Here is a 25,973-nt window from a genome sequence, read left to right as displayed (position 1 = left end):
AGTATCATGACCATACTGCTGATGAAAAGCATAGTATTTGGTTGGGTTGTGTTTCGGAGGGAGAGGATCGGGTAGTAAGCGTTGTTCTAACGGCTTAAGATGCCCCTTTTTGATTAGGACCCCTAAGGCTTTGGACAAAGTCATGTAGAGTGGGGTGAAGACCCTTTAGTTTCGACCTTGATGGCTCGAGATTTGTGAAGTTATATTGGATGTACCAGCAAAAGGGGTGGTAGTTTTGGGTGTGGTGGTGACCATGCTCACATCCGAAGGCCGTGCAGAGGTGCTACCGCTCATGGTTGCATTGGAGCTGCGTGTAAAGGGCCTCTTGGGCTGTTCCTTCTCATGGTCTATCAAACCTTACTTCATCGCATCTTCAATTTGCACCCCTATTTCATGGAGCTCAACAAATGTAAACAAAGGCAAGACTATCATCTTCTGTAACAGTCTCTCTTGCAAGTTACAGACTACCATTCTGATTTGGTCCTTTTTAGACGGCCGGATAGTCATCATAAGGGCCTTGGCCCTCCATCGAGTCATAAAGTTCGAGAAGCCCTCCTTCAACTCCTAACGGGTTGCTTCAAGATCACGAGTAATGACCTCGATCTGGGTATTGTAGGAGTACTGCGCGATGAAGGCCTTGACCATTTCCTCCCAGTTTCTCTTCACAGAGTCTTCAAGCTTGGCATACCAAATAGCCGCTATACCCGACAGTGTCTGGCCAAAGAACGACAACTTTTGTAATTTAGTGAGACCCATTGGTCATAGGATATCAGAGAATAAACGTAGATGGACCACAGGACCCCCGGAGCCGTCAAACCGATCTATGTGCAGCATCTTGAATCTGTCTGGCAGAGTCACTGCCGAGTCAGTGTATCCATCCTCAATATCAGGGATTGAATTCACGTCCTGCGCCCGCTTGAAAAGCTTTTCTAGCTTGTTGACCTTCAGTGCAGTGAGTTCAACCTCGAACTCAAATGGCGCCTCCATTTGGTAAACTGGTGCCTTGGAGCTCTGAGGTGGGATTGGATTTGCCGGGATGCCCATATTCTCTTCAACATTGATTGTGACCCTGGGTGCCGACATACCCGCATGGGGTGCATGGGATATAGAAGCTATTGTCGATTATGGTTGCTGTTGCTGAAGCCTATCTATCAATTTAGCTTGGTGGGCTGAGACCTCAGCTTGGTGGGCTGTGACCTTACCTTAACGGGCAGCATCTAGCTGCATAGTCTCAATGGTCTGCTGGAGCTGACGAAGCATATCTTCCATGTTGATTGAGGGATTTTGAGCTATCAGAACCGGCGAATATTCTCTTTCTGGGGTAGAAGTAGAAGATCGAGCCTGACTGAGCGCAGGTGAGGTAAAAGATGACTGTTGAATCGGTGAATTCTGCCTGATCCTTCTCCGTCTGGTAACCAATGGGAGTGAAACAAACACTGGCTGTCCCCTAACAAGATCCTCGGATCTGCAAATCCTTCTCACTCGGGTCTAGAGTGCTTAGGGGGTAACCGAATTGTCTGAAGCAATGGTGAAAAAAAAACTACCTTGAAAAAAAGAAATAAAGCAAAAGAAAACAAAAATCAGAAACCGCACAGCACCTCTGCTCAGATTCTAATCAGTACACTGATGTAATCAAAGCCATAGAACCATGCTCAATACTGAATTCTGTCTCCCAAAAACTAATATCCAGACTTGTGACTGATACATACATTCCTACAGAGTTTCACTCTAAAAGCACATATTAAGCAAGTGAGAGCCAAAACACCCTTATGATGAGGTAGGGTTACCCTGTCCTAGTTTCGTCGGGAGCTAGGGGTTTGCTATGCAAAACAAGCAGTTTCATACAATTCTTGTATTCGGGTAAGCAACCTGTCCTAGTTTGGAACAGTCTCTATGGTTTCTGATATGCAACTAGGTCGATTAGTCAAGAAAAGGGTATCTTAGCAAGACTACCTAATATACCTCTCATACCTAACACCGAGAAAGTGAAAGGAGAATCAAACGGTACAATGGTAGTCCAGATCCAAGGGTTGTGTTCCCATCATAGCAGAGCCGGCAACCGGTCAGCCTTTTGGCGAGCTTTTCCAAGTAAGCCTCCGGCAAACCGTTCAGGAATAGCAGATGGCAAAAACTGTGACTTAGGTGCACAAATGCAAAGAAACACATAAGTGTAGATAAAAAGTCATATCATGAGTTCGAGAAACTGTGGCTCGCCTTTTTCGCACCCCATTTCGGAAGGTTCGAAAGAAGGCCCTACAGTTTGGACTCCCGTAGTTCTGAATCTAATCTCACAAGTGCAATGTGAAACTGATAAACACCAAAGAGTCCAAAATCCGGCAAATCGTTTCGGAAAATTAATTTTAGGATAAAAAATGCCAAAAATTGACTGTTTTGCTAGATATAGAGTTGCCACCTAAATATTTTATTTTGGGAAAATTTAGGAAACCCATGACTCGTGCCAAAGGCCACATGTCTGTTATCACCAAAGTTGCCTCAGCTTAGGAACTTGGGTATGAGAGGGGAAGGCCATGGATTGAGCACCCCCGCTCGCCTGATCAAAGATTGGCCTTTACTAATCATGATATGATCTTTTATAAACATTACGTGTTCTTGTTCTGGTTATTAAGCTAGCTTTACTATGTGATACGCACAAGCAAGTATAGACTAGTTTGCTCAATTTGGAATAATTCAACTTATGTTCGTTTGCAAAAATGGTTTGAATTTGCCATCTCAAGTGGGCTTAAAGTTTGCGGTTTTGCCACCAAACATAGAGGGCTTAAAACATGATTTGCCACTCAACAAAGTGGGCTTAAAACGCACATTTGTTGAATTGTTCCAATTCAAACAACAAGCCTTCATCCACAGGCATTCAAGCAGTTTAGCAAGTAAGCATTTAGCCTTATGGTAAGCATGATAGATATGGTAACATTTACACTTATGCAAGTATGCTAAAGCATAAAAACTCACCAAGTATTCCAAGCGAAGAAAATATGAGTTAGAAAATAATGCATGATTCCTACCTATACAAGATGTCTAATGCAACACATGCAATTAATAGGCTCGGCTACTAATATGACATATGGATCGATTTGATAACATGCGGTTAAACACGTATTCAAAGAAGTATTGAAATGAAAATGTAGCTTGAATGATGCACGCGAGCCTCGGTGCATGCAATAGGAATGAATGGATGCAAGCATAAGATATGCTAATCGAAACATGTCCCTAATCTAACCATCAAAAACGATTAAATAAAAGGAAGAAAGACGTGGGGTTGAAAGACATACACACAAGCACACACACTTATTACAACATTACGCCCTCGCAAAGGAGACTCCGAATGAATAAAAGCTAACTAGTTAACTAGGCTACTTAAGCTAACTAATTATTACAAGACTCGAATTAATTAACTATTCTAAGCTAATTACAAAACGAAATCAAATAACTAGTTAAATTAACTAATTATTTACAACATTTAATTAGCTACAACTAATCAATTACAAACACGTATTTAAGCTATTGCTAATTAAACCAATTAGCTAATCCCGGGAGGCGAGGAAGGCCCATGCATGCTCGGTTTCCACCCGAAAAGCCACTGCCTTGCTGCTGAATGCCTCTGTTTGCGCATTGAACACCAACAACTCTGTCCACTTTCAAAACACCTTTGCTCCACCTTACAAACACACCGTGCAAATTTCACTGATGGCCGACAAGGGGCCAGTTGGCTATCAATGGTGGCTGGTCGGCTTCCATTGGTGGCTGGCCAGCTAGTGATGGTGGCTGTCGGCCATTGATAGTGGCTGTCGGCCACTGATAGCCTGGACTTCCTTACTTTGAAGCAAAACTCAAGTTTAGGCACCAAACCAAGCTAAAACCACTTGCTAGAGCTCAAAGAGGGTCTCAAATAACCTCAGCCCAAAGAGAAGCAACTTTGATTAAGGTAGTGTATGTATGTAAAAGTGTAAAGAAAACAAGTAACTAAGCACAAAATTGTAAGAGAGAGAGAGAAATTTAGAAGGAGAGATATTTTTTGTTCGAAAGTTTTTAACCCTCCAAAATGGGGGAAGAACCCCCATATATATAGAAAAACAAGCCTTGAGCTTAGAAACATCCTACTACACACATGTAGGGAGATGCAGCTCAGTGTGCTAATAGCTGTCATAGCTGTCAATAAATATCTGGAAAAAGACACGACGACCACCACTTGTAGCTGATCGGCCACCACTGGTGGCCGACAACCATGAGCCATGGCCGACAATCCATGGTGGTGGCTGACAGGTCACCAAGAGGTCCAGACACCAAGTTTTGGTCCAAAACAAGGCACAAAATGGACAAGCCTTAAAGGCTCAAAGGCAGGGCGTTCCGTCGAGGATTTCGAGCACTCAAAACGAACACATGCAATCACAATCATCATATGCACAAGTGATGACGTCCAAGTCTCGAGGATAGTCAAAAATTGGGTGTCTACAGTACATACTCAAAACAATTTTCAAACCAAACATGAAATCAAAAATGTTTCAACTTTTACAAATTAGTCTATACTTGTGTGCATCACATAGTAACGATAGCCTAATAATTGGAACAAGAGCATATAATGTAAATAAGAATTATATCATGATTAGTAGAGGCCGATCTTTGATCGAGCGAGAGGGGTGCTCAATTCATGACCTTTTCCTCTCGTACCTAAGTTTCCGAGTTGAGACAACTTTGGTGATGACGGACTAATGGGCTGTGGCACGAGTCTTGGGTTTCCTAGATTTTCCAAAAATATTTAGGCGGTGACTTTGAAATCTGACAAAGCAATCCATTTTTTGCATTTTATTCAAAACATTGATTTCCAAAAAGAATTGCCAGATTTGGACTTTTTTTGTGTTTTCATTGTTTCATATTGCACTTGTGAAATCAGATTCAGAACCACAAGCAGAGTTCAAACTGTAGGGCTGTTCGTCTTCTGAAAAGCGGCATGAAAAGTTGAGCTACAGTAGTCCTGAACTACAACGTTATTTGGAAAGCCCGTCAGTGGATGATTTTAATGATTTTGACAATTTGGAATGGTGGAAACATTATGAAACTATGTGGCATGTGGTTTCACAGATGACGTGGGATATACGAAATATTCCTATTTCTACAGTTGTTTCAAAAACAGCTTTTAGTGCAGGTGGACTGGTGTTGAGCTATTACTGCAGCAAGCTTTCACTCCAAATGGTTGAGGCACTGATGATATCCATAGATCATATATATACACTTACGAGAAGACAAAATTACAGTGAAAATGAATGAATTCAAAATAATTTGGATGACATATCCTCGGGCAACGTGACTGAAATGTTTGTCTCCTCCGATGATTGATCAACCATTTTTTTTTTATTGTTTCATTTCGTTTTTTTTTAATTAGATTATTGAGGTGGAGTATAATGCAAATGATTGGTAGGTTAGTAGGTAGCAATATAGTTGGAATGTATTTGACCTATAGTGATGCAATTGCTGTACCATCATCAATAATGTACACCTATTTTATTTAATCATATAAATTTTTGTAATATTTTATTTTATTTTGAAATAAAAACTATTCATTCAATAAATGTTATATAATTAATTTAATATTATAAAATTGAAAGTTTCATTTTCATATATAAAAAATTATTCATTTCAAAAGAAAAAAAATTACATAATTACATTTTTTTTAGCTATAACGTCATAATTAAATTTAAATACCACAATGAAACATAACCAAATAAAAATCTCATTAATCTTAACTAAAACACTTTTATATAATTTTTATTTTATTTTTTATTTCTAATAAATAATTTACATAAATAATGTACTTATCGTTCATTTGTTCGAAAAAAAAAGACTCGCCTAGGCATGGCCTTAGGCTCTATCCTGAGTGGACATGGAATTAAGCCTAAACCTTAATTTTCGGCCTATGTGTCGACCCGTTAAAAAACAGGAGCTCTCGAAATCCGCTTGGGTTGGCCCGAACCCGGATCGAATGGGTCGGACTGAACCATTATTACATCCTAATGGGAATTACACAGAGTCAGTGAAAATTATTTACTAAAAAATAACATAAGAATAATTATAATTATTAATATTTATAATTTCCCCAAACAAAATGCAAGTCCCAGAACTCTCCTGCTCTCTTCACATAAACCCTAGCCCTTGATTCGATTCAGAGAGTGATTTGGCTCGGCTGAACCGCCGGCGTGACTCCACCTAGCAGCGGCGCCGGAAGAACCTGCCAGTACTGTCCATTCGATTTCTCAAAGGGAAGAATCCTCCAGCACTGTCCATCAGATTCGATTCATCCCCAAATCTCCTTCAGATTGAATATCTCTCCAAAAGGTCAGAATTTTCTTTAAATTTATTAATTTCAGAAAATTTTCTTCTTTCAATCAAATCTCAAAAATTAATTAGAATGAAGTCTCGAACAAATTTATGAAAAGAAAGGGTAAAGATAATATGTTAATGTTATATATAATTTTTTTTTTATCAGCCTAATTTTTGAATATGCTTTTGTATGTTGGTACAATAAAAAATTTAGTTTGTTGGATTTATGGGTATACTTTGTTTTCCCAGAAATTCAGACTGAGTAGTGGGTATTGTCCACCATGTGTTTGATAAATGTTTTCTTGGGATTTGATATTGCTTATCTGGGTATTGTTCACCCTCTTTTTTCTTGAGTTTTAGAAACTTGGTTCTACATAGCTTAAGCACATCTCGACTAATCCTTGCCAGTTGATTTGGCTTGTCATATATGTAGGTAAACTTTGTGAGGATACTAATTTTATTTTTTTGGGTATTTACCATTTTACTCTCTTTTTTTTTTTTTTTTTTTTTTTCATTTTTGTTTGTTTTGTTTTGTTTTGTTTTTGTGGTAAATGGTGTAAGAGGGCCCCCTTTTAGAAGTGCACCTAGGGACCTATAAAATCAGGCCGACCTTGCACATGTATGTATGCCTATGTAATTCATCTATATTTTTGTTGAATTTTATTTGTTTTTTCCAAGTTAATACGAATCTCTTCTGTATACAGTAAGTTTAACCTGTTTCTACTGGTTGATATATATATACATGTATGTATGTATGTAATGGATTCCTAGGGGATGAGTTTTTGTGTACAATTGTTCCATTTTCTAGATTGTTTAGTTTTCGGTTTTCAAATCATGCAGTAGGATGCTGGAATTAGTGTGCTAGATACAGATGATGATGGAATTACATATTTCAGCAGTGAAATTGGAATAGCGTGTGGCGAGGATGAAGACAAAGAGAGAAGAAGAAGAAGAGAACATGGAGGGGGATAGGGTGCGGCAGGAATACTCGAAGAGGCAGAAGCTGCTTGAGCAGTCTTCTTCTCCCTCTCCCTCACCACCTCGGCTTGGATTTGATAATGCTCTTCTTCCGCTTGCTTCTTATGATGATGATGATGAGGACGAGGAGGAAGATGATGAGAGGAGAGGAGCAAGTGGGGGTAGAGTTGGAAATAATGATGGAAGGAAAGAGCGAAATGGTCATAATGATGACAATGAATATGATGATGAAGACGAGGATGATGATGATGATCGCGGTGAGAAGGAACTGAGTCAAGGGAAGCACAAGCGAGTAGTTGAACTTCGGAGGGACTGTCCTTATCTTGATACTGTGAATCGCCAGGTATTCCATTGATATGTTTCTCAGTTTTGATCCTTTTTTCATTATTCTAGTTGCTTTTCACATTGTTTTATGTTTTGTAGGCAGATCATAGTTAATTAATCATTACATGTTTAGTTTTAGATGGCTTTTATTTATCTAGCCTTATTATGGAAACTAATTATTTTCCAATTATTTTATATAAAATAGGAAAAATTACGAAAATAATTTTAGGTTTTGACCCTTGTAAAAAGCAAACTTTAAATATTTTCAATATTGCTGCTAAAATTTTAAATTGAGCACAATCCAAACCATATTTGTCTATCTCTATTAAACTACTAAAATTATATGGTACACGTGGCACTTTTTTATTGGTTCCAGTCTTCACCAACCTTTCATTATTCATTTGGTATCAAATTGCCCTTCTTTCCAGACCACTCTCTCATCCTGCACCTTCTTTTTTTTTTTTTTTTTTCTTTGGACTACTAGTTCCCTTCTACCACCACCTCGCCAACCCCTTCCTCCTTCCCCTGTTGACTCCTAGCCCCCAAAGCCGCCACTGATAGCCCTCGCATCCCACCACGCTAGTCCCCTTCCACGACCACTTCTCCAACCCCAGTCCCCCCCTCTTCCTGCCACCCCACCCCCTCCCTCCTCTTCCCTTGCCAACACTGACCCTTTCTCTCTTTTCTCCGCAAGAAGCTTCCCCTTTCTAGTGTTCTTCAGTCAACGCCACCCCCTTCCTTTCTTTGACCATCGCCACCACCTCGACAATTCAAACTAGATTCATGATTTGGGTGTTTTGTAACTTCTGAAAATTTTTGGAGGCTGTGTTGTTTTTGGTTTGATAAACTAGATTTTGTGAGATGGGGAGAGAGGACGAAGAGAGAGAAGTGGGTAAATAGACTAAAATATTCTTTCCTTGTTAGTTTAGTAAATGGAACTGGACATACAATTTGGATTGTGCCCAACAAAAAAAATTCAAGGTTTAAATTTAGAAAATTAAAAACCTAGGGTTTAATTTGTTACAAGAGTCAAACATTTTCTTTTATTCTTTTTTTTTTTTTGCTTGTAATTTTCCAAAAAAATTGTTTGCCCATTGCCACTTGGTTGAGAGAAAGTGTTGTTTGAGTACATAAGATGCTATGTGGGTGTTCATTGACTTGGTGAATATCTGGGCATGAATCTATTTTCAAATAAATATACAATTGTGGATGATTAATTATGTTGATACTATGGTTGTAAGGTCATAAATTTGCACACAAGTTAATTGATTGCCTATTTTTTGCAGGTTTTAGATTTTGATTTCGAGAAATTTTGCTCTGTCTCTCTTTCGAACTTGAATGTTTATGCATGTTTGGTCTGTGGGAAGTATTATCAAGGAAGAGGGCAGAAATCTCATGCATATACTCATAGCCTTGAAGCAGGGCACCATGTTTACATCAATCTGCGAACAGAGAAAGTTTATTGCCTTCCTGATGGATATGAAATTAATGACCCATCTTTAGATGGCATTCGACATGTTTTGAACCCAAGGTTTGGCAACACTTTGTTCGAACTGGCATGCTTTCTTCTTCTTCCTTATTTTTTGGCAGCAGTTGATTGTAGTCACAGCGTGTGTATGGGCATTCATGTTGGTACATGCTTATGCATGATATGATTGTTGAGTCTTTCCTTCAACATATGTGGGTGCATGCATATGTTTTGACAAGTTATTTGATGCTGCCAATGCTAAATTAAGTAGCTACTCTTAGCAGCGTCGTTATATTGACTATTCTCATAATTCTGCAATTATTTTAACAGGTTTAATAGGGAACAGGTTGAAGAGCTTGATAGAAACAAGCAATGGTCTAGGGCACTTGATGGTTCTGACTATCTTCCTGGAATGGTATCTAGCTCATTTCTCCTTAATAGCACATTTCATATTTTTGTCTTCTTGTCATTTGTTATCCTTCTGATAAATAATTTAACATCAAATTGTGCGCCTTGTCGCCCTTCTGCTTGTAACTATGTTTCCTTGGTCTTGGCTATTTTTTAGGTGGGTTTGAATAACATTAAGGAGACTGATTTTGTGAACGTCACAATTCAATCTTTAATGCGAGTTACTCCCTTGAGGAACTTCTTCCTTATCCCTGAAAACTATCGACACAGCAAATCTCCACTTGTTCATCGATTTGGAGAACTCACAAGAAAGATTTGGCATGCACGGAACTTCAAGGGACAGGTTTGATCTTGGTGACAATCACCTTTTTCTTATGGCCTTTGAACATGAAATTGTATTTTTAAATTCTATCTCTGCAGGTGAGCCCACATGAGTTTCTTCAGGCAGTTATGAAAGCCAGTAAAAAGCGTTTTCGAATAGGTGTGCAGTCTGACCCAGTTGAATTTATGTCGTGGCTTCTTAATACACTTCATGCAGATCTACGAAGTTCAAAGCGAAGTAGCAGCATCATTCACCAGTGCTTTCAGGTTATTGATCCATCTTATCATTTCATTTTATTTTATTTTTTCATACAATAGTTTGTATTGCGAATTGTTTCAAGTTAAGATGTGCTTGAGAGATGCATTGTGCTCAATAGGGCGAATTGGAGGTTGTAAAAGAGATTCATAGCAGATCTTTCGCTGAGAAGAGAGAAAATGGCGATGAACAGAATAATAGCAGTGCTGCAGATGGTGGAACTGAGCAGAATAATGTTGTTGCAGAAACTAGCAGAATGCCATTCTTAATGCTTGGACTAGATTTGCCGCCACCGCCTCTTTTCAAAGATGTGATGGAGAAAAATATAATTCCACAGGTCTGTGTTTTAATTTTGATCTTGGTTTTGCTTGTATCACTTGCAAATTTTAATATCTACTTGTTTGCCGTCAGCAGTTTCTGCCCTATAATGATATTACGAGTTCGCCTGGTTCAGTGTCACCAGAAAACACAAAAACCCTAACGATTTACATTTTGGAACGCACGTTCCAAAACATGTTAACTTTTGTTCCAAACTGGTGAATTTGATAATGCAAAACAATCCCATAATTTTTTTCTCTATTTTTCGTTTAAGGTTTTCCTTAGTAAGGAAAAAGTCAAATATAATAAGCTTAAATCTAGATGAAGTGGAGTTTCGGATTGATAAAATGTAAAAACAAATTTTCATAATACTTAGAATTGTGTTGTCGAACAAATAATTTAAAGAAAAATACATTATAATATATTAGATGTCAAATTAAGATGTCTATCCCTATCGTATTACATTTTAGAGCATGTGGCGTACCATGTTCCCGTTCCCAGTCCTAGTACTAGAATGATCCACATTCTATGTAACATAGGCCTGTTTGTTGAATTGAACAGTTAAGTGCTGATTTTGGGAAAAAAGAATTGTTTTGTTTGGGAAAAAGGAAAAAAGTTGTGTATGTTGGAAATGGGTATTATCATGAAAGTTATGCAGAATACAACCTTTTGGGAAATTGTTTGGTTGGATGAAAGTTATATATAATGGCGTTATGTGTTGACACCAAGGAAAGAGCCATTACTTGCTTTTAGACACCAAAGATTGTTACAATGGCCTTTCCTGTACAGCAGTTTTAGTCAACTCTGTAGCTTGCTTTCCCGTGAGTGTTGCTACTGGCATTTGCAAAATTCTGCTTTCTGACTGTTTCTTCAGCTTCTGCCTACGTCCAGTTTCATGGACTTTGCAGAATTTGGGAAGTTATGTATATATAGATATATACATACTAGTCAATGGCCCATGCCATGTGCAGGATTTGTGAATAAATATGAATTTGGTAAAGAATAATTTGTAAAATAAGATGAAAGTTTTCTTTCAAAAATATTGTATAGAATCGTCAAAGCCAAAGGTTTATTACTATTCAATGCTATAGCCTACAGAATAATTCTTTACCTTATCCTTTGTTTTCACAATTGGAATCCTTAATCTATCAGCTAACTCTCAAGGCTTGTATCACTCAACTAACAATCTATTTTACTCTATTAAGGTGAGGTGTGGTTCCTATATAGGATGTTTGAAGGATACAAATTGGATAGGTATTGAAACGTGTATGTTTAAAGTAAATGTTATTCTCATTAGTTCTGTTAAGAGAAAAAAATTTAACAGTATTATTATTGTTGTAATTATACACAAATATATGCGTGTACAAGTAGCTAGTTGCAAAAGTAGGTTGTTTTTTGGTTGATAGTGACTTAAACATTTTTGTTATATTGTTTGGGCAAAAGTATTCCCATACTTTTTACACAATGACCTTCTCTTAGTAGTAGGAAACTCCTATTGGGGTTTGTACCTCGCTCTAGAATCTCGCTCTGGCCCTGCTCCTCCTGCCTCCGCCCCTGTCGCTACTCTCGCCCTTGCTCTCAACCTTTAACTTTTTTGTAGGCACTCGCTCCCCTATCCTTGCACTCGCTTCGTGCAATTTTTTCGATTCCTAAGAAATTAAAGACAAGAGTTCAAAAGTCAAACTACAAAAGAGGGTTAGTACCTCTCAAATCAAACACGAGTTATATCATCTATAAGTGAAGCTCTAACTTCATCTGGAGGATCTTCAAGAAACACATGTTCTGTTTGAGCCACTCCCATGTTAGCCAGTTGATCAGCAACTCTGTTTACCTCTCTCAAAGTGTGTACCGGAGAACAACTACACCTTCTGAGTAAAAACTTGGCATCTTCAATGAGGGCCTTGTATGGTGAATTTTGGTTTGGTCCATGAAGAAGCTGATTGATGGCCTCCTCAGAGTCTGATTCAATGACTACATCTTTAGTGCCTTTTTGGAAGAGGATGGTGAGTCCTGTGTAAATGCCCCATATCTCAGCCTCCAAGCTGGCGCAATGGCCTAGCTTTCCAAAGTAACCCCATAACCAGGTTCCTGTCTCATCTCTTAGCAAACCCCTGTAGCCTGCTTGTCCTGGGTCTCCCTTTGAACAGCCATCGGTGTTCATTTTTAGTTTACCTACAGATGGACAATGCCAAGGAATTAATCTCAGTAGTGCAGGTTAGGGATAGAGAGGGGAATGAAAAGCTTCATCAATCTCTTGAACATAATGGAAGATGTTCTGGAGACTGATGTGAGTTGGGTTTAAAAAATTATCAAAAACCAAATTGTTACGGTCTTTCTAGATTTGCCAAAGAGTGACAATGAAAATAAGGGACCAATTTTTACCATAACGAAGAGATTTATTTTTCATATTAAGAGTAACCCAATCTTTAAAAGGCTGTTCATTCCCTTCTTCCTACCAAGACTGGCTTTGGATGGTAAACCAGATCACTCTGGAAGTAGTACGGTCTCTAAGTAAATGTGCCATATCTTCACTGTATTGGCCACATCTAGGGCATGTATTAGTATCAGCTAAGTGTCTAACAACCCGCAATTGATTGGTCAGCAAACGACCCTTTAACACCAACCAAAGAAAGTATTTCAGCTTTTGAGGGATCTTGAGTTTCCAGGTCCACTTCCAGTCCCTGTCACTCAGCTCAGAGTTAGTAATGAAAGTAAAAGCAGAAGCCGTAGTGAAGTTACCAGAAGAAGAGGGAACCCAGGTAGGAGTATCAATGAATGTAACATATCTGGGCCTATTAACTTTTAGAATCTCATTGAGATCTTGCTGGTTATCAATATTGGAAAGCAAATCAATGTCCCACTTGCCCTCATCATCAAGAATGGAGTTGACCTTGTCAAGAGCATTGGATTGGTAGCAGTTGTTTTGTTGGGCTAGTGGTTGTGTGCCACACCACCAGTCATGCCAAAGAGAGATGTCATTCCCATTTCCAACAGTCCATTTAATACCCTTCCTAAGGATGTCCCTGTTTTTACAAATACTTATCCAGCAGTGAGAAGATTTTTTCTTCACGGGCCAAGTGTACAAAGTATGATCATTCAGATATTTAGAGTGCAACACTCTATACCAAAGTTTGTCCTTATCACTGATTATTTTCCAGCCTAGTTTGGTGAGGACGACAGTGTTTTGATCCCTAGCCTTCCTAATTCCAAGGCCTCCCTCAATTTTGCTTTTGCAGCCATTGTCCCAGTTAACCAAATGCACATTTTTTTGAGTATCAGTGTCACTCCACAAAAAGTTTCTATTGATTTTATCAATTTCATCACAAAGTTATCTAGGAAGTTCCATGGTTTGCATATTATAGGAGGCAATGGCAGAAGTGACAGATTGGATGAGAGTGGCTCTTCCAGCCAAACTGAGAGTGTTTTAGCTTTCCAACCTGAGAGTTTAGATTTCAGTTTCTCAAGAATATCAGTGAATAGGTTCTTAGTAACTCTATGATGGAGTAAGGGTGAGCCTAGGTATTTCCCAAGATTATGGGTAAGGGGAATGCCACTTTGGAAGCTAAGAGATTTGGCAAATCTAATGGAGAGATAGGGTGAAACAAAGAGTTTTGATTTCAGGAGATTGACTTTTTGGCTAGACACTTCACAAAACTCAGAAAGGACTGCCATAACTGTTGCACAATTGGTATGATTGGCTTGAGCAAAAAGGATCAAGTCATCTGCAAAGAACAAATGAGATAATGATGGGCTATTTCTAGATACTTTAATACCTTTCCAACAACCCTCCAGAACTTTCCTATTGATCATGTTGGATAATCTTTCCATACAAAGCACAAAAAGATAAGGAGAGAGAGGGTTCCCTTGTCTAAGGCCTCTCTTGTTATGAATACCATTAATTACTTCACCATTCCACAGGATAGAAGAAAGTTTATTAGTGACACAACTCATAATCAAATCAATCCAATCATCATTCAATTTGAATTCCATAAGTGTTTCTTTAATGAAGTCCCAGGAAAGTCTGTCATAGGCTTTTTCTAAGTCAATCTTAAATATCATTCCACCCCATCTACCTTTTTTATATCTTAAGGTATGCAGAATTTCTTGGGTAATGATAATGTTATCAGTAGTGGTTCGCCCAGGGATAAAACTACTCTGGTTTGGGGAAATAACGCTATATAACAGAGGTCTAAGTCTTTCCACAATGATTTTAGTGCTAATCTTATAAGTGACATTACACAAACTTATGGGACGAAACTGTTTAATGGTTTTGGGGTGTTCCACTTTAGAGATCAAGACAATAAGAGTTTCATTAATCTCAGGAGGCACATATTTGTTTTGAAAACAGTTTTTGACAAAATCACCCACGGAGTGACCTATAGAATGCCAATAGTTCTGATAGAAAATGGCCTGAATACCATCCTTACCAGGAGCTTTAAAAGCCCCAATGTCTTTGATAGCTCTAAGCATTTCAGCATTGGAGATGGGTTTGAGGAACTCATGGTTATCTTCCTAAGTAAAATGGGTTGGCTTCAGATGAGTCCAATGGTCAAGGTGAATGGTATCTTCACTATTGAAGAGATTTTGAAAGTAATCAAGGATAGCAGCCTTAATATTGCCAGTGTCAATGATCCAAGAACTAGCATTATCTTTGAGGGCATTAATTTTGATTTTCCTTCTCTTAGTAATAGTGGAAACATGGAAGTATTTAGTGTTTCCATCACCAAGAGTAATCTGATTAGCCCTAGATTTTTGGAACCATAAAATCTCCTCCTGAGGCAAAACAACATTATATTGTTTGATAAGGTCCTTTTCAAGGATGTGGAGATTACGGGTAAAGTTAGCGGCTAAAGCCCTTTGGGTTCCCTCTATCCTAGCAAGGAGATGTCTCTTCCTCTTAAAAATATTACCAAAGACCTCTTTATTCCATTCTTTAACTCTAAGAGTGAATTCAGCAGTAGACTCAAGAAGGTTGTTATTCATGTCAGCCCAGGTGGGTTTAATAATATCAATGAGACTAGGATGGGTCATCCAGGCTGCTTCAAATCTGAAGGGCCTATTAGAGGGATTAAGTGTGTGCATACCTTGAGTGTAAACTACAAGAGGTGAGTGATCTGAGTAGGTACTGGGCAGAGTTCTTACAGTAGCTTCATGAAACCTGGTTCTCCATTCTGCATTGCTCAAAGCTCTGTCTAATCTCTCTATTGTATTCGCCAAGCCTTGTCTATTGTTGGTTCAGGTCATCTTAGGTCCAGATCTCCCTAAGTCAATCAGATTACAGTTGTTGATTCTGTCCAAAAATTTCTGAGTTCGGGTGGATTGCTGACTTGGGGTGAAGCTTCTTCTTTCTCCCTGATTTGCATAGTTGTTGAAATCACCAACTACTAGCCAAGGTTTATCCATGTTCTCTGCCACTCTCTCCAGATCATTCCACAGAGATTCCCTCAAAGCTAGGTTAGGGCTTGCATACACAGCGGCAAGGACCCACTCTTCATCTACGTTACACGGACTCGTCAGTTTTGGCGAAGTACCCGTGTCGATACGACACGACACGGGTACGGGTACGGGATACGGCATGGAAGAAGTGGATACGGCATGGAAGAGAAGACGAAGAGTAAAGGAGAAGAGAGAAACCTGGTCGGCGAGAGGATCCTGATCGGCGACTTCGAACCAGTCGACTTCAATGACTTAGAAACAAAATCGACTTCGATGACCTTTGAATCAGTCGCACCAGTCGACTTCGATGACCTTCGAACTAGTCGATGACCTCCATCCAGCGCGTCTCTCACTCGATCGCCTCTTCGACCAGATCGCGTCTCTCGCCTTGTCGCCTTCACTCTCTCTCTCTCTCTCGCCTTTTCGCCTCTTCGCCTCTGTCTTTGAACATGTAAGATATAATACTTATAATATATATAATATATAATACTTATAATATATATAATATATAATATATAACATATAATACTTATATTATAACACATATTTTGTATTTTATATATTTATAAATATTAATAAAAAAAATACATATATAATATAAAATAAAATAAAATAAATTAATAAAAACACATTATTTAAAAAAATAAATTAAATAATTAATATGTATTAAAATAAAAATATTTATAAAAAAAATATTTATTCTTTATTTATTATATTTTTGTTATTTATAATATATATGTCAATTAAAAGTAAAAAAAAATTATATAGATAAATCAAAAAAATTATCAATAAAAGTAATACATAAGATAAAAATAATAAATATATTTAAAAAATAACTATTTAACTTATCTTTATATAATAAATATATTTTAAAAATTAAATATTTAATGTATCCCCGTACCCGTATCCTCGTTTGGATCCATATCCACGTATCCTCAATTTTTAATTTTGAAGTGCCCGACCCCTAGATACGTACCCACACCCGATACCCACACCCGAGTCCGTGTAACATAGCTCTTCATAGTCTTCTTTATGGATAGTAGCATAGATAGCCTGAGAACTGACAGAGGAGGCCCTGACATTAACCTGACTTGTGTCCCAAATGATCCATATCCCACCTACTCTACCAATGGGGTCGACAATGGATGAAGCCGTGAAGCCCAATCTATTGAAGAAATTGCTCATTTTGCTAAATGGAACTTTCGTCTCCATGAGAATTAGTATTTCAGGTTTATGGGTCCTGATGATTTCTACGAGGTTCCTTTTAAAAATGTTGTTATTGGCACCGCGGCAATTCCAGAATAGTAGTCGTAGCAAATCCATAGAGGGGTAATGAAGGGGAGAATCAGTTACCAAACCCTTAACAATGCTTCGTATCCTTCGATGGTCGTCCTCCTCTGATCTCATGGAGGCGAGTTGGAACGAGTGGAGGGGTGTTTCAGATGAGGCTCCCCTTAGTTGGCACGATCGTCATTCGAAGCTGCTCTATCCACCAGGCGAAAGCGACTAGGTGAGTTGCTTCTCTCCCTGGTTCTAACAATAGGCTCACAGTGCTGGTCTGGTTGTGATGTTCTATCACTTCGTCTATCAGTTCATCTGAGCTCTGGTTGCCTTCCTCCGCCATTACTACCTTCGCCAGGGTCTAGTGGTTCTTTATCTGAGAAGTGTTGTGATAGGGTTTTAGGGATGGGGGTGGTTTCTGATATACTGCCAAAGGTGGGAGGTGGGTTAACCTCAACCATGGTTGAGTCTTCTTGGCTTGGGTTATTTTCCATTGAAAGGATCATGTCAGATGAGTTTTGGTGCACTTGAATGCCATTGAAGAGAGTTCCCTCTGTTGCTTGCTCGCAGACCAAATTCTCTGAGTGAGAATCCTTGGCGTGTACAGTTGAACTTTCCCCTACTTTCTTCCAACTTGATTGAATTTGCACATGGGTAGCTTTATCCTTAGCTTTGGATTTTTGTGAACATAGTTTGGATTTTCCTTTGGTGTTTGGAACTTGATTTGGGCCTGCTTGTAGACTGGGCTCACTTTGGGCCTTATCCTCTCCCATACTTATATTTCCTTACCCTGATGAATATAATCTTGGGTGTCTGGACCCTCTTCCAAATATTTAAAGGAGTTCGTTTTGTGGTTTGGGCCAGTTGGATCTCGTGCCCTTTTATGTTGGGTTGTTCGTTTGAATCGCTTGATCACATGCATCCATGGGCCAAATGCTTCTTCCTCTCTGTTCTCTGATTGCAAGTTACCGTTATTCTCAACTGTGTAGTTGTCAGTGCTTCCGTTATCAGAAACGGCTAGTGTGTTCGTTGCCGGTGGAGCTCTTGAGGTCTGGAATCTGTAAGCCTCCTTTCGATGATCAATGCGTCCACAAAGGAAACAACACGAATGGAGAGACTCATATTTTATATTGTATGCCTTATCCTCCAAAATGAACTTTGGTGTAAGGGGTTTGCTGAGATCCATTTCTATACAGACACTTGCAAATTTTCCCCGCATCGCCATAGCCATGGTCTAATCGATTTTGAGAGGCTGACCAATGGATTTAGCAATCACAAAGAGGACTTTTTCTTGATAGTATTCAATCGGAAGCTCGGGAAACCGAACCCAGACAGCGGTTGTGGTTTCAAAAGCTTTCGATGGTTTAAAGTTTGGTTCCCATCGTCACACAGTGAGGTAATGGTCCATGATGACCCATGGGCAATGAAGCACGGATACTCCGAAATGGTCCCCGTACGCATATCGGATACGTATCGGATACGGATACGCATTCGATACGGCGAGATACGTATCAGATACAACAAAAGAAGCATCTTATTTTTTTTTAATTTTTTAAATTTCGGATACGTTTGGGATATGTGAGGATACTTCATGGTTACGGTCGGGATACTTTCGAGATACGGCGGGGCAAAAAAGTAATTTTAAAAACTTAAAAATGGGGGTCAAACTATAAAATAACAAAAGTAAGGTAAAATAAAACAAAAAAATAAATCAACCAAACCCTACCTAGGTTGCGACAGCAGTAGTAGAGGAGAGGAGTCGTCGTCGTCTCTACCAACTAACCAGCAACTCATCGAACAACAGCTCATCGATCGATCAGGTTTGTCCCTCTTTCTCTTCCTTTTGCCCCCTCTCTCTTTCTCTCTCGCTCGATCTCACTCTCTCCTTCTCCCTCTCCCTCTCCCTCTCCCTCTCCCTCGATCTCTCTAGTCTGGATGGACAGATCTCAGTCGATCTGACTCTCTTTCTCTCTCTCTCCGTCTCGGTTGATCTCTCCCTCTCCCTCTATCGCCTCTCGCTCTCCCTTTCGATCTCTATAGACTGTAGACTGTAATGCCCTATTTTGGCCCCATTTGATATACATTTTTTTAATTTTTTTTATTAGTATATCTATAACCTGTTTTGGCCTATTTGGTATCATATATATATTAGCTTTTATATTTATAAAATTTTTGATTATTAGTTTAAAAGAATTAAAATAAGTTGTAAATGCGTTTGGTTATGAAAAAAGTTGAATCTATTTGGCTAAATAAATTGTCACATTTTTTTTTTGTGCAAAAAATATAAAAAATGTCCTAAAAAGTTATAATTAAAATAAATGTATGTCACTTTATTTGTTCATACATATTTAAAATAAATTTATGTCACTTATTTGTTCATACATATTTAAAATGTCCTAAAAATTGTTGAAGTTTTATTTTTATGTATGCTACATTACTAAAAGTTGTAAAAATAATATTTTTTATAAACGTATCCCTGCCGTACTGTTATCCTAGTTTTTCAAATTTTGTCGTATCACCGTATCTGTATCGTATCGTACCCGTATCTCGTATTCGTATCCATGCTTCCTAGCCCATGGGCCTCCTGTGAAGACTCGAGCACAATCTTCCTGCTCAGAGAATTTAAAGATAAAGTAATTACAGCCGATATCAATAGCATTAAATTCACCCTGGAGGCCCCAAATATTCTTAACCCTAGAGCAGAGCATTCTGTACCCGATATTCTTGCCCAGCAGTCTGATAATTAGGGCATTTTCCCAGGGTTTTCTGATCTTCTCTAGTAGCTTCTTAGGTAGAGGTATGGTGGGGAGGCCCCGGTGCTGTGGATAAGTGTTCTGGATCCTAGAGTGACCCGCTTGATCAACATCATCTTCTTCGTCAGACGAGAGGAGTTCCACTCGGCTATCAATTGTATAGTCACTATTTTTGCTAGTGGCCAGAGCCTCTTTGAAGGATTTGGGGGGAGAGGACCCAAGGCTGCAGCTTCTTGGTCTCCATGAACTTCATGGAGTACTTCCGTATCCATCAGAGACATTTGTCATGCTGTCTTTCTTGTCTACATCGGAACTTTTGATTTTCATTGTACTTCTGATGAGATGATCCTCTTCCTTAGCAGATTTTCGTTGATTAGAAGGTTCGCGAAGGTCACCTGGGGTGTGAGAGTTGTTCGTGATGGTGTTGTCTGAGGGATGGGCCACCATTACTTTCTCTCTCCAAGTCTATTCCACTAAGTCGCTTCGTGCAATTATGGAACATCTTGCCTTACATTTACACGATTTTATTGCCTAGATTGGTTGGTGGTAATTTTTATTGAGCCAAGGCGAGCCCACTTTGAACTTATTGTGTGAGGTATGGAACTGAGCTCAAGCAATAATAACTAGCTATAATAACTAAATGTGGATCAAGCTCAAGTGTAGTTCAAATATGAACCAGCCAGCCAAATTTGAACAATCAATTGGTTTGGCTTGGCTCGGCTCGGCTCGGCTCATTTTCACTCCTAATCATTGTGTGGCCAAATAAAATAATTAAAAAAAAAATATTTATTAATTATAATGCATCCTTATAGGAAAATTCGTTAGAAAACTGGTTTGCATATCAAGCTATGTTAATCATCATGCATAATTCATTTAATTAAACATTTTGTCCAATTAAGATAATCAATGCATCAATTAGTTATAATTTAGGCTGAGAAGCATGGACACTTTAGAGAAGGTGGCGTTTTGTGTCGTGTTGAACACCAACATGATAGAAATCAATCATGTCAAACACTAAACAATTTTGAGGATTCATTCCTCAAATTATAGAAATCAATCCAAATTAAATTGTATGAAATCAATCCAAATCAAGCTTTCAATGAATAAACTCAGCCTTGTTTAAACCTGCCGTAATCTGAAAACCCATTTGGCTGGTCATGACATCGGGCTGAAATGATTTTTTCCATCTCCAGTAGTGTCATTTACTGATGATTTTGTTTTCCACTCATTTTTACTCTATCAACTACGGTAGACATGAGCAAAAAACCCAGTTCACTGAAAGAACCTGAGAACTGTGTTCTTGTTGCTGTGACATTTTTGCTTCCAATGAGTCTGGAATACGAGCAGCATTGGCGTGGAACAGGCATTTTGGAGAGTGTTATGGCTGGAGGTTTTTTTATGTAGATAGATTATTATTGGGGAATTCATTAGAAGTGAAAGCTTCAGAGAAGCCATTGATGAGGTGTTGTCCTTGCATTTTGCTTCTAGCTTACGAGGGTAGATATGTACTTCCACATTATAAATAACTAATGAGCCATGGTGCAGTCTTTCTGTCTCTGGCAATAACACATTTATATATTTGCCTATAAATCTGTTGCATGACCACAGAGATGACATTTTCATCTTCCTAGTGTTTTTCAATTTGGTGTGTGCACATGTGCGCAAGGAACAGAGAAAGAATTGATCTACTCCAGATGGGGTTTTGGTGCTAACCATTGCAGGTTTAAAGATGGGGGCAATAAGTAAACAGAAAGGAATGTTTGTTAAAGGATATGCCTTAAGCTCTTCAATGATGTTTAGCTATTTAAAATATACATGGGCAAATTGGATAGCGTGTTCTTTTGAGTGAGATGGTGGGGTGTAATTGTGTAGTTGTGATTGATGTCAATACTTGCTTGACTCAGACATCACATTCATGCATGCAGGCACAAAACCCCCTCCTTTGCTGATAGTTACCCCCTCCTTTGCTGATAGTTGTGATACTTGGGTTTCGCTCATTGTTTTTGATGGGGATGCCAAATTTGAAGGTTACATATGGCTATGAATGGGCATAGATGTGCTGATCATTTGCAAATGCTTCACAGCTTGCTATTGTCTAGGACAACACTTGTGATGGCCCGGTGTGTTATCCGTCTTGTTCCTCTTGTTTAACTTCGATTTTGCCTTGCTAGTGTGTCAAGTTTTGATTAGAGCCTTGTTAATCCTTATGGATTTGAGATGTTCGGAAGTTTTCTCTCAAAATTTATTCAGGTGTTGATTTTCACTTGTTTCGGAGAGCGGGAGGTTAGGTCCGGAGCGCCCGGGGGTTGAACCAAATTTTTTTTTCTGGACTGTTTGGCTAGCCGCATGTGCAGAGGCCTAGGGCCGCACGTGCGGGAGAGGGCCGCTTGTGCAGGGAGTGAGGCCGCACATGCGGATTTCAGGGGAAAGCTGGGGCAGCACACTGCAATATATGCAGGTGCAGGGAGGGCTGCACGTGCGGGGTTGGGGGCCGCACGTGCGGGGCACGTGCCGCACATGCGGGACGACTGGCAGTCCGAAATCCCTGTTTTTATTTCTCTATTTTGGCTGAATGTATCACTTTAGCTACACCCCTCTCTCTCTCTAAAAATACATCTCTCTCCCTTCTTTCTACATTTCTACCTCAAAAACAAGATCAAACCACTTGATCCTCTTCCATTCACTTGGAATCTAACCATAGTTTCTACATCAAAGATATAGAACTCCTCAAGAGCTCTCTTGTGTGAGGTGGAGGTTTGGTTCTTGGCACCATCATTCCTAGGGTTTCAACTCTTCTTGCTCATCAAAAACTTTGAGGTAGGGACTTCTTGAGTCATATATACATGTTTTGCTATATATATGTTGATTTTAAAAGTTTTCTTGAAGATCTCATGTTCATCTTTATTTTGAGATTTAAAAACCTGGAGGGTATTGAGAGTGGGTTTAAATCTCAACTCTTTTGTTCCTCCTAGAGGGCTTTCCTATCATTTGACTCAAGAAATGTGATTTTGGGTTGGGTTTCACTATGAAGTGGGCAAATGTTGGGTTTTTGATGAAAACCCTAGAAATTGAGGATTGATGTGGTCAATTCATGTTGGTTTACTTTCGGGGCATTACAACACTCCCATCCCCAACCAATAAAGACAGACACTCCACCTAAATAACATATAAACAATTGGTATTATGTTTTCTTTATTTGTTTCTGCGAGCTTTACCATAAAAAAGAAAAAAAAAAATCCATGTCCTAAAGTTCAGCCAATTCAACTAGCCTTTATATTTAATTGTTTCAAGATTAGTGCTTCTTCCATCTATATTGGCTTCTGGTAAATACCTCATCCAGTTCATGCTTTGCATCACTATATTGATGGTTGGTATCGTCAATTTTTTCGTAAGATAGATATGTCTTATCTTGGTACTGGGTTGTTACTGAAATAAAATGAGCCTCATAGTGTTATATTATTTGAGAAAATGTCTTGTCTGTTAGTATGATCTTGGCCTTAAAGAGTATAGTGTAGCATTAATTCCTAGGGTGTAGAATGTTGGTAGGCCTAAAGGAAGCTAATAAAAGATGACTCGAGGTGTAATAAATGTTCTAGTGTGTTTGTTGTTAGCTTAATTTTCTATATGAACTCATTATTTCTTGTTGTATGCTCATAGGTTCCACTTTTCAACATACTGAAGAAGTTTGATGGTGAGTCTGTCACAGAAGTTGTGCGTCCTCGTATTGCAAGGATGAGATATCGTGTTACCAGACTGCCACAGTATCTAATTCTCCACATGCGGCGGTTTACAAAGAACAATTTCTTTGTGGAAAAAAATCCTACTCTTGGTGAGTACCATATTGTTGAAATATGAACTTGAAATTTGTAACGGAACTGGGTGGTAAATTGTCACTTGCCCTTATTTATCACAGCATTTGGAAAAAAAAAAAAAAAAACTGATTTGGAAAATGGATCTATGGGTCACTCAAGATTGTCATTTTCTGGCTGAAATTTGTGTTACTTCTTTTGTGACTTATTGCTTAATACCCGCGAAATAGCGTATTGAATTCTACTTTTGACTTGAAATTACTTCTTGGGTCATAAGCTGAATGTGTAGCGTGTTGGCCAAATATTATAATGTATCATGCTAGTGAGTGAGGTTTGGGAAAGGTTGGGACCTTTGACCTCACATTTGGCGACCTTTAACCCTTTCTTTGCTACCTTTTTGACTCTGAAAGGCGACAAAGAGCTCAGTATGGGTATAGAAATTCAAAACTGGCCTGCAGTTTTATGTGCCATTTCTCTTTTCTACTTGTCCATCATGGCAAATGAGGTTCATAATTTTGGAAAATTTCTGTAACAGATTCTAATTTTATTAAAATGTCAATTCCAGCTATATTAATAAGGTTAATTGGCTGCTTGTGTTTCTTACTGGAGTGTTTTTTTTTGGTCTCACAGTTAATTTCCCTGTGAAGAATTTGGAGCTGAAAGATTACATTCCTTTGCCAACACCCAAAGAGAATGAGAAATTGCGTTCAAAATATGATTTGATTGCAAATATTGTTCATGATGGCAAGCCAGGTGAAGGATCCTACAGGGTATTTGTACAGCGGAAATCAGAAGAGCTATGGTAGGATTTCCCTTTATAAAACTTGATTGAAAATTCCGAATTTCTTTGAACTGACCAGTTTGGCATATTCATTATGTATTATATAGGTATGAGATGCAGGACCTGCACGTGTCAGAAACTCTTCCTCAGATGGTTGCCCTCTCCGAAGCTTACATGCAGATATATGAGCAGCACAAATGAGAAAAAAAGAAATTGAGTACCTTACGGAATGGCAGATTTGGAAAGCTTGGAAGGCCATGGCGGAAATCTATGAGTAAGCTCAGAACTATAAATTTTGAAAAGTGCAGTTTATTAGTCCTCATCCTTGTATAACGTGAAACTGCCTTTTTTTTTTTTATGGAAATATATATTTGTACTTGTATTGTCTTTGGGGATTAAACCATCAGCTGCTATGGGAATAACATTGCCTTGTGAACTCAATTTCAATTTTGTACTTGATAGTGTATGTACCAAATTGTTAAAATGATTAATTGCATGAGTTCCTCTTGAATTGCAATTCAAAGGTTTGATTTGATTTTCATCTCTCTCTTGGGGTGCACTAGGGAAATTATGCCACGTTTCGTTTGGGGATAAGAGATGGGGTAATGATTATTTTATTAGAATAAAATTATCCTGTGTTTAGTTTAGGTTTTATGAGAATGACTTCCCTCTATATTCTTATCCTCTATATTTTTTTCATAATTTTTTTTAAGGTCTATTCTAGACCCACAATGATAATCTAAATTGCTCATTTTGTAAATCTCACAATAAAAATCGTTTCAGTAAAAAATCAATTTCATTGGATATTGATGAATGCATAAACAAATCATTTTTTATTTTATAAAATGTAAGGTTTAAATTTAGATTCATAATTACTGTTCATTTTAAAAAATAAGATGTAATTTATTCATATATTTAGTAATATTCGATGAAATTAATGTTTTGCGTAATTTATATAAATTATTAAAATTATGAGATGAACGATTTAAATTATTAATGTGATTTTAAAATGGAGTTTAAAAAATAAAATATAAAATATGGAGGATAAGAGTTTAAGGAGCTATTCTCAGGTTTTATGACTCGGAATAATTTATTTTGGGATTCATTTTGTCCTGTATAGACAAGATTATTTTGTCCTAGGATAAAGATGGACAACTTATGTGGAGACAAGATTGTCGTCTCAAAATGTCTAAATTACTCTGTTCACAAAAACTTAAAATGTGGTTGGTGATGGCCTTGGGATTTGTGTAATCATTGTCTGATTGTCGATCCAATAGTATTTGATTTAAAACCGAAGGAATTTTGTTTTGTTTTTTCTTTCTAAATTTGCACTTTGTCTGTGATCAAGCTTTGATCAAGTGTGATCAAGCTATGATATTGAAATTCATAGGGGTATCTTAGATGGTATATCAATTTTTTTTATTAAATTTAAGTAAAAATTTGAATAAAATCTCCTTTTGATATCAAGTATTTTGATGGAGAGTTTTATAATTTCATCAAATCAGTGGTC

At 38.2% G+C, this 25,973-nt stretch overlaps 1 protein-coding gene across 5 annotated transcripts; it reads left to right on the top strand.

The window, feature by feature from the left end:
• Positions 1-5,930: 5,930 nt before the first annotated feature.
• On the top strand, positions 5,931-24,986 carry LOC114259308 (uncharacterized). 5 transcript variants are annotated; one of them, XM_082887157.1, is made up of 10 exons: positions 5,931-6,345; positions 7,171-7,651; positions 8,919-9,163; positions 9,431-9,515; positions 9,666-9,851; positions 9,929-10,096; positions 10,207-10,422; positions 23,531-23,702; positions 24,313-24,484; positions 24,571-24,986. In XM_082887157.1, the coding sequence occupies exons 2-10, from the start codon at positions 7,256-7,258 to the stop codon at positions 24,662-24,664; spliced, it is 1,734 nt and encodes a 577-aa protein (XP_082743283.1). In that variant the 5' UTR covers positions 5,931-6,345; positions 7,171-7,255; the 3' UTR covers positions 24,665-24,986. The 5 variants fall into 5 exon arrangements, with proteins under 5 accessions (XP_082743283.1, XP_082743281.1, XP_082743284.1 ...); XM_082887155.1 differs by having other exon boundaries at positions 6,000-6,345; positions 7,227-7,651; XM_082887158.1 differs by having other exon boundaries at positions 6,043-6,345; positions 7,230-7,651.
• The last annotated feature ends 987 nt before the right edge of the window (positions 24,987-25,973 follow it).

This window comes from Camellia sinensis, chromosome 9 (genome assembly GCF_055761805.1).
Source record: "Camellia sinensis isolate YWXY chromosome 9, ASM5576180v1, whole genome shotgun sequence".
In the NCBI taxonomy this organism is placed as follows: Eukaryota; Viridiplantae; Streptophyta; class Magnoliopsida; order Ericales; family Theaceae; genus Camellia; species Camellia sinensis.
Note: the sequence above shows the minus strand (reverse complement) of the source record. Positions and strands in the feature narration are given on the sequence as shown.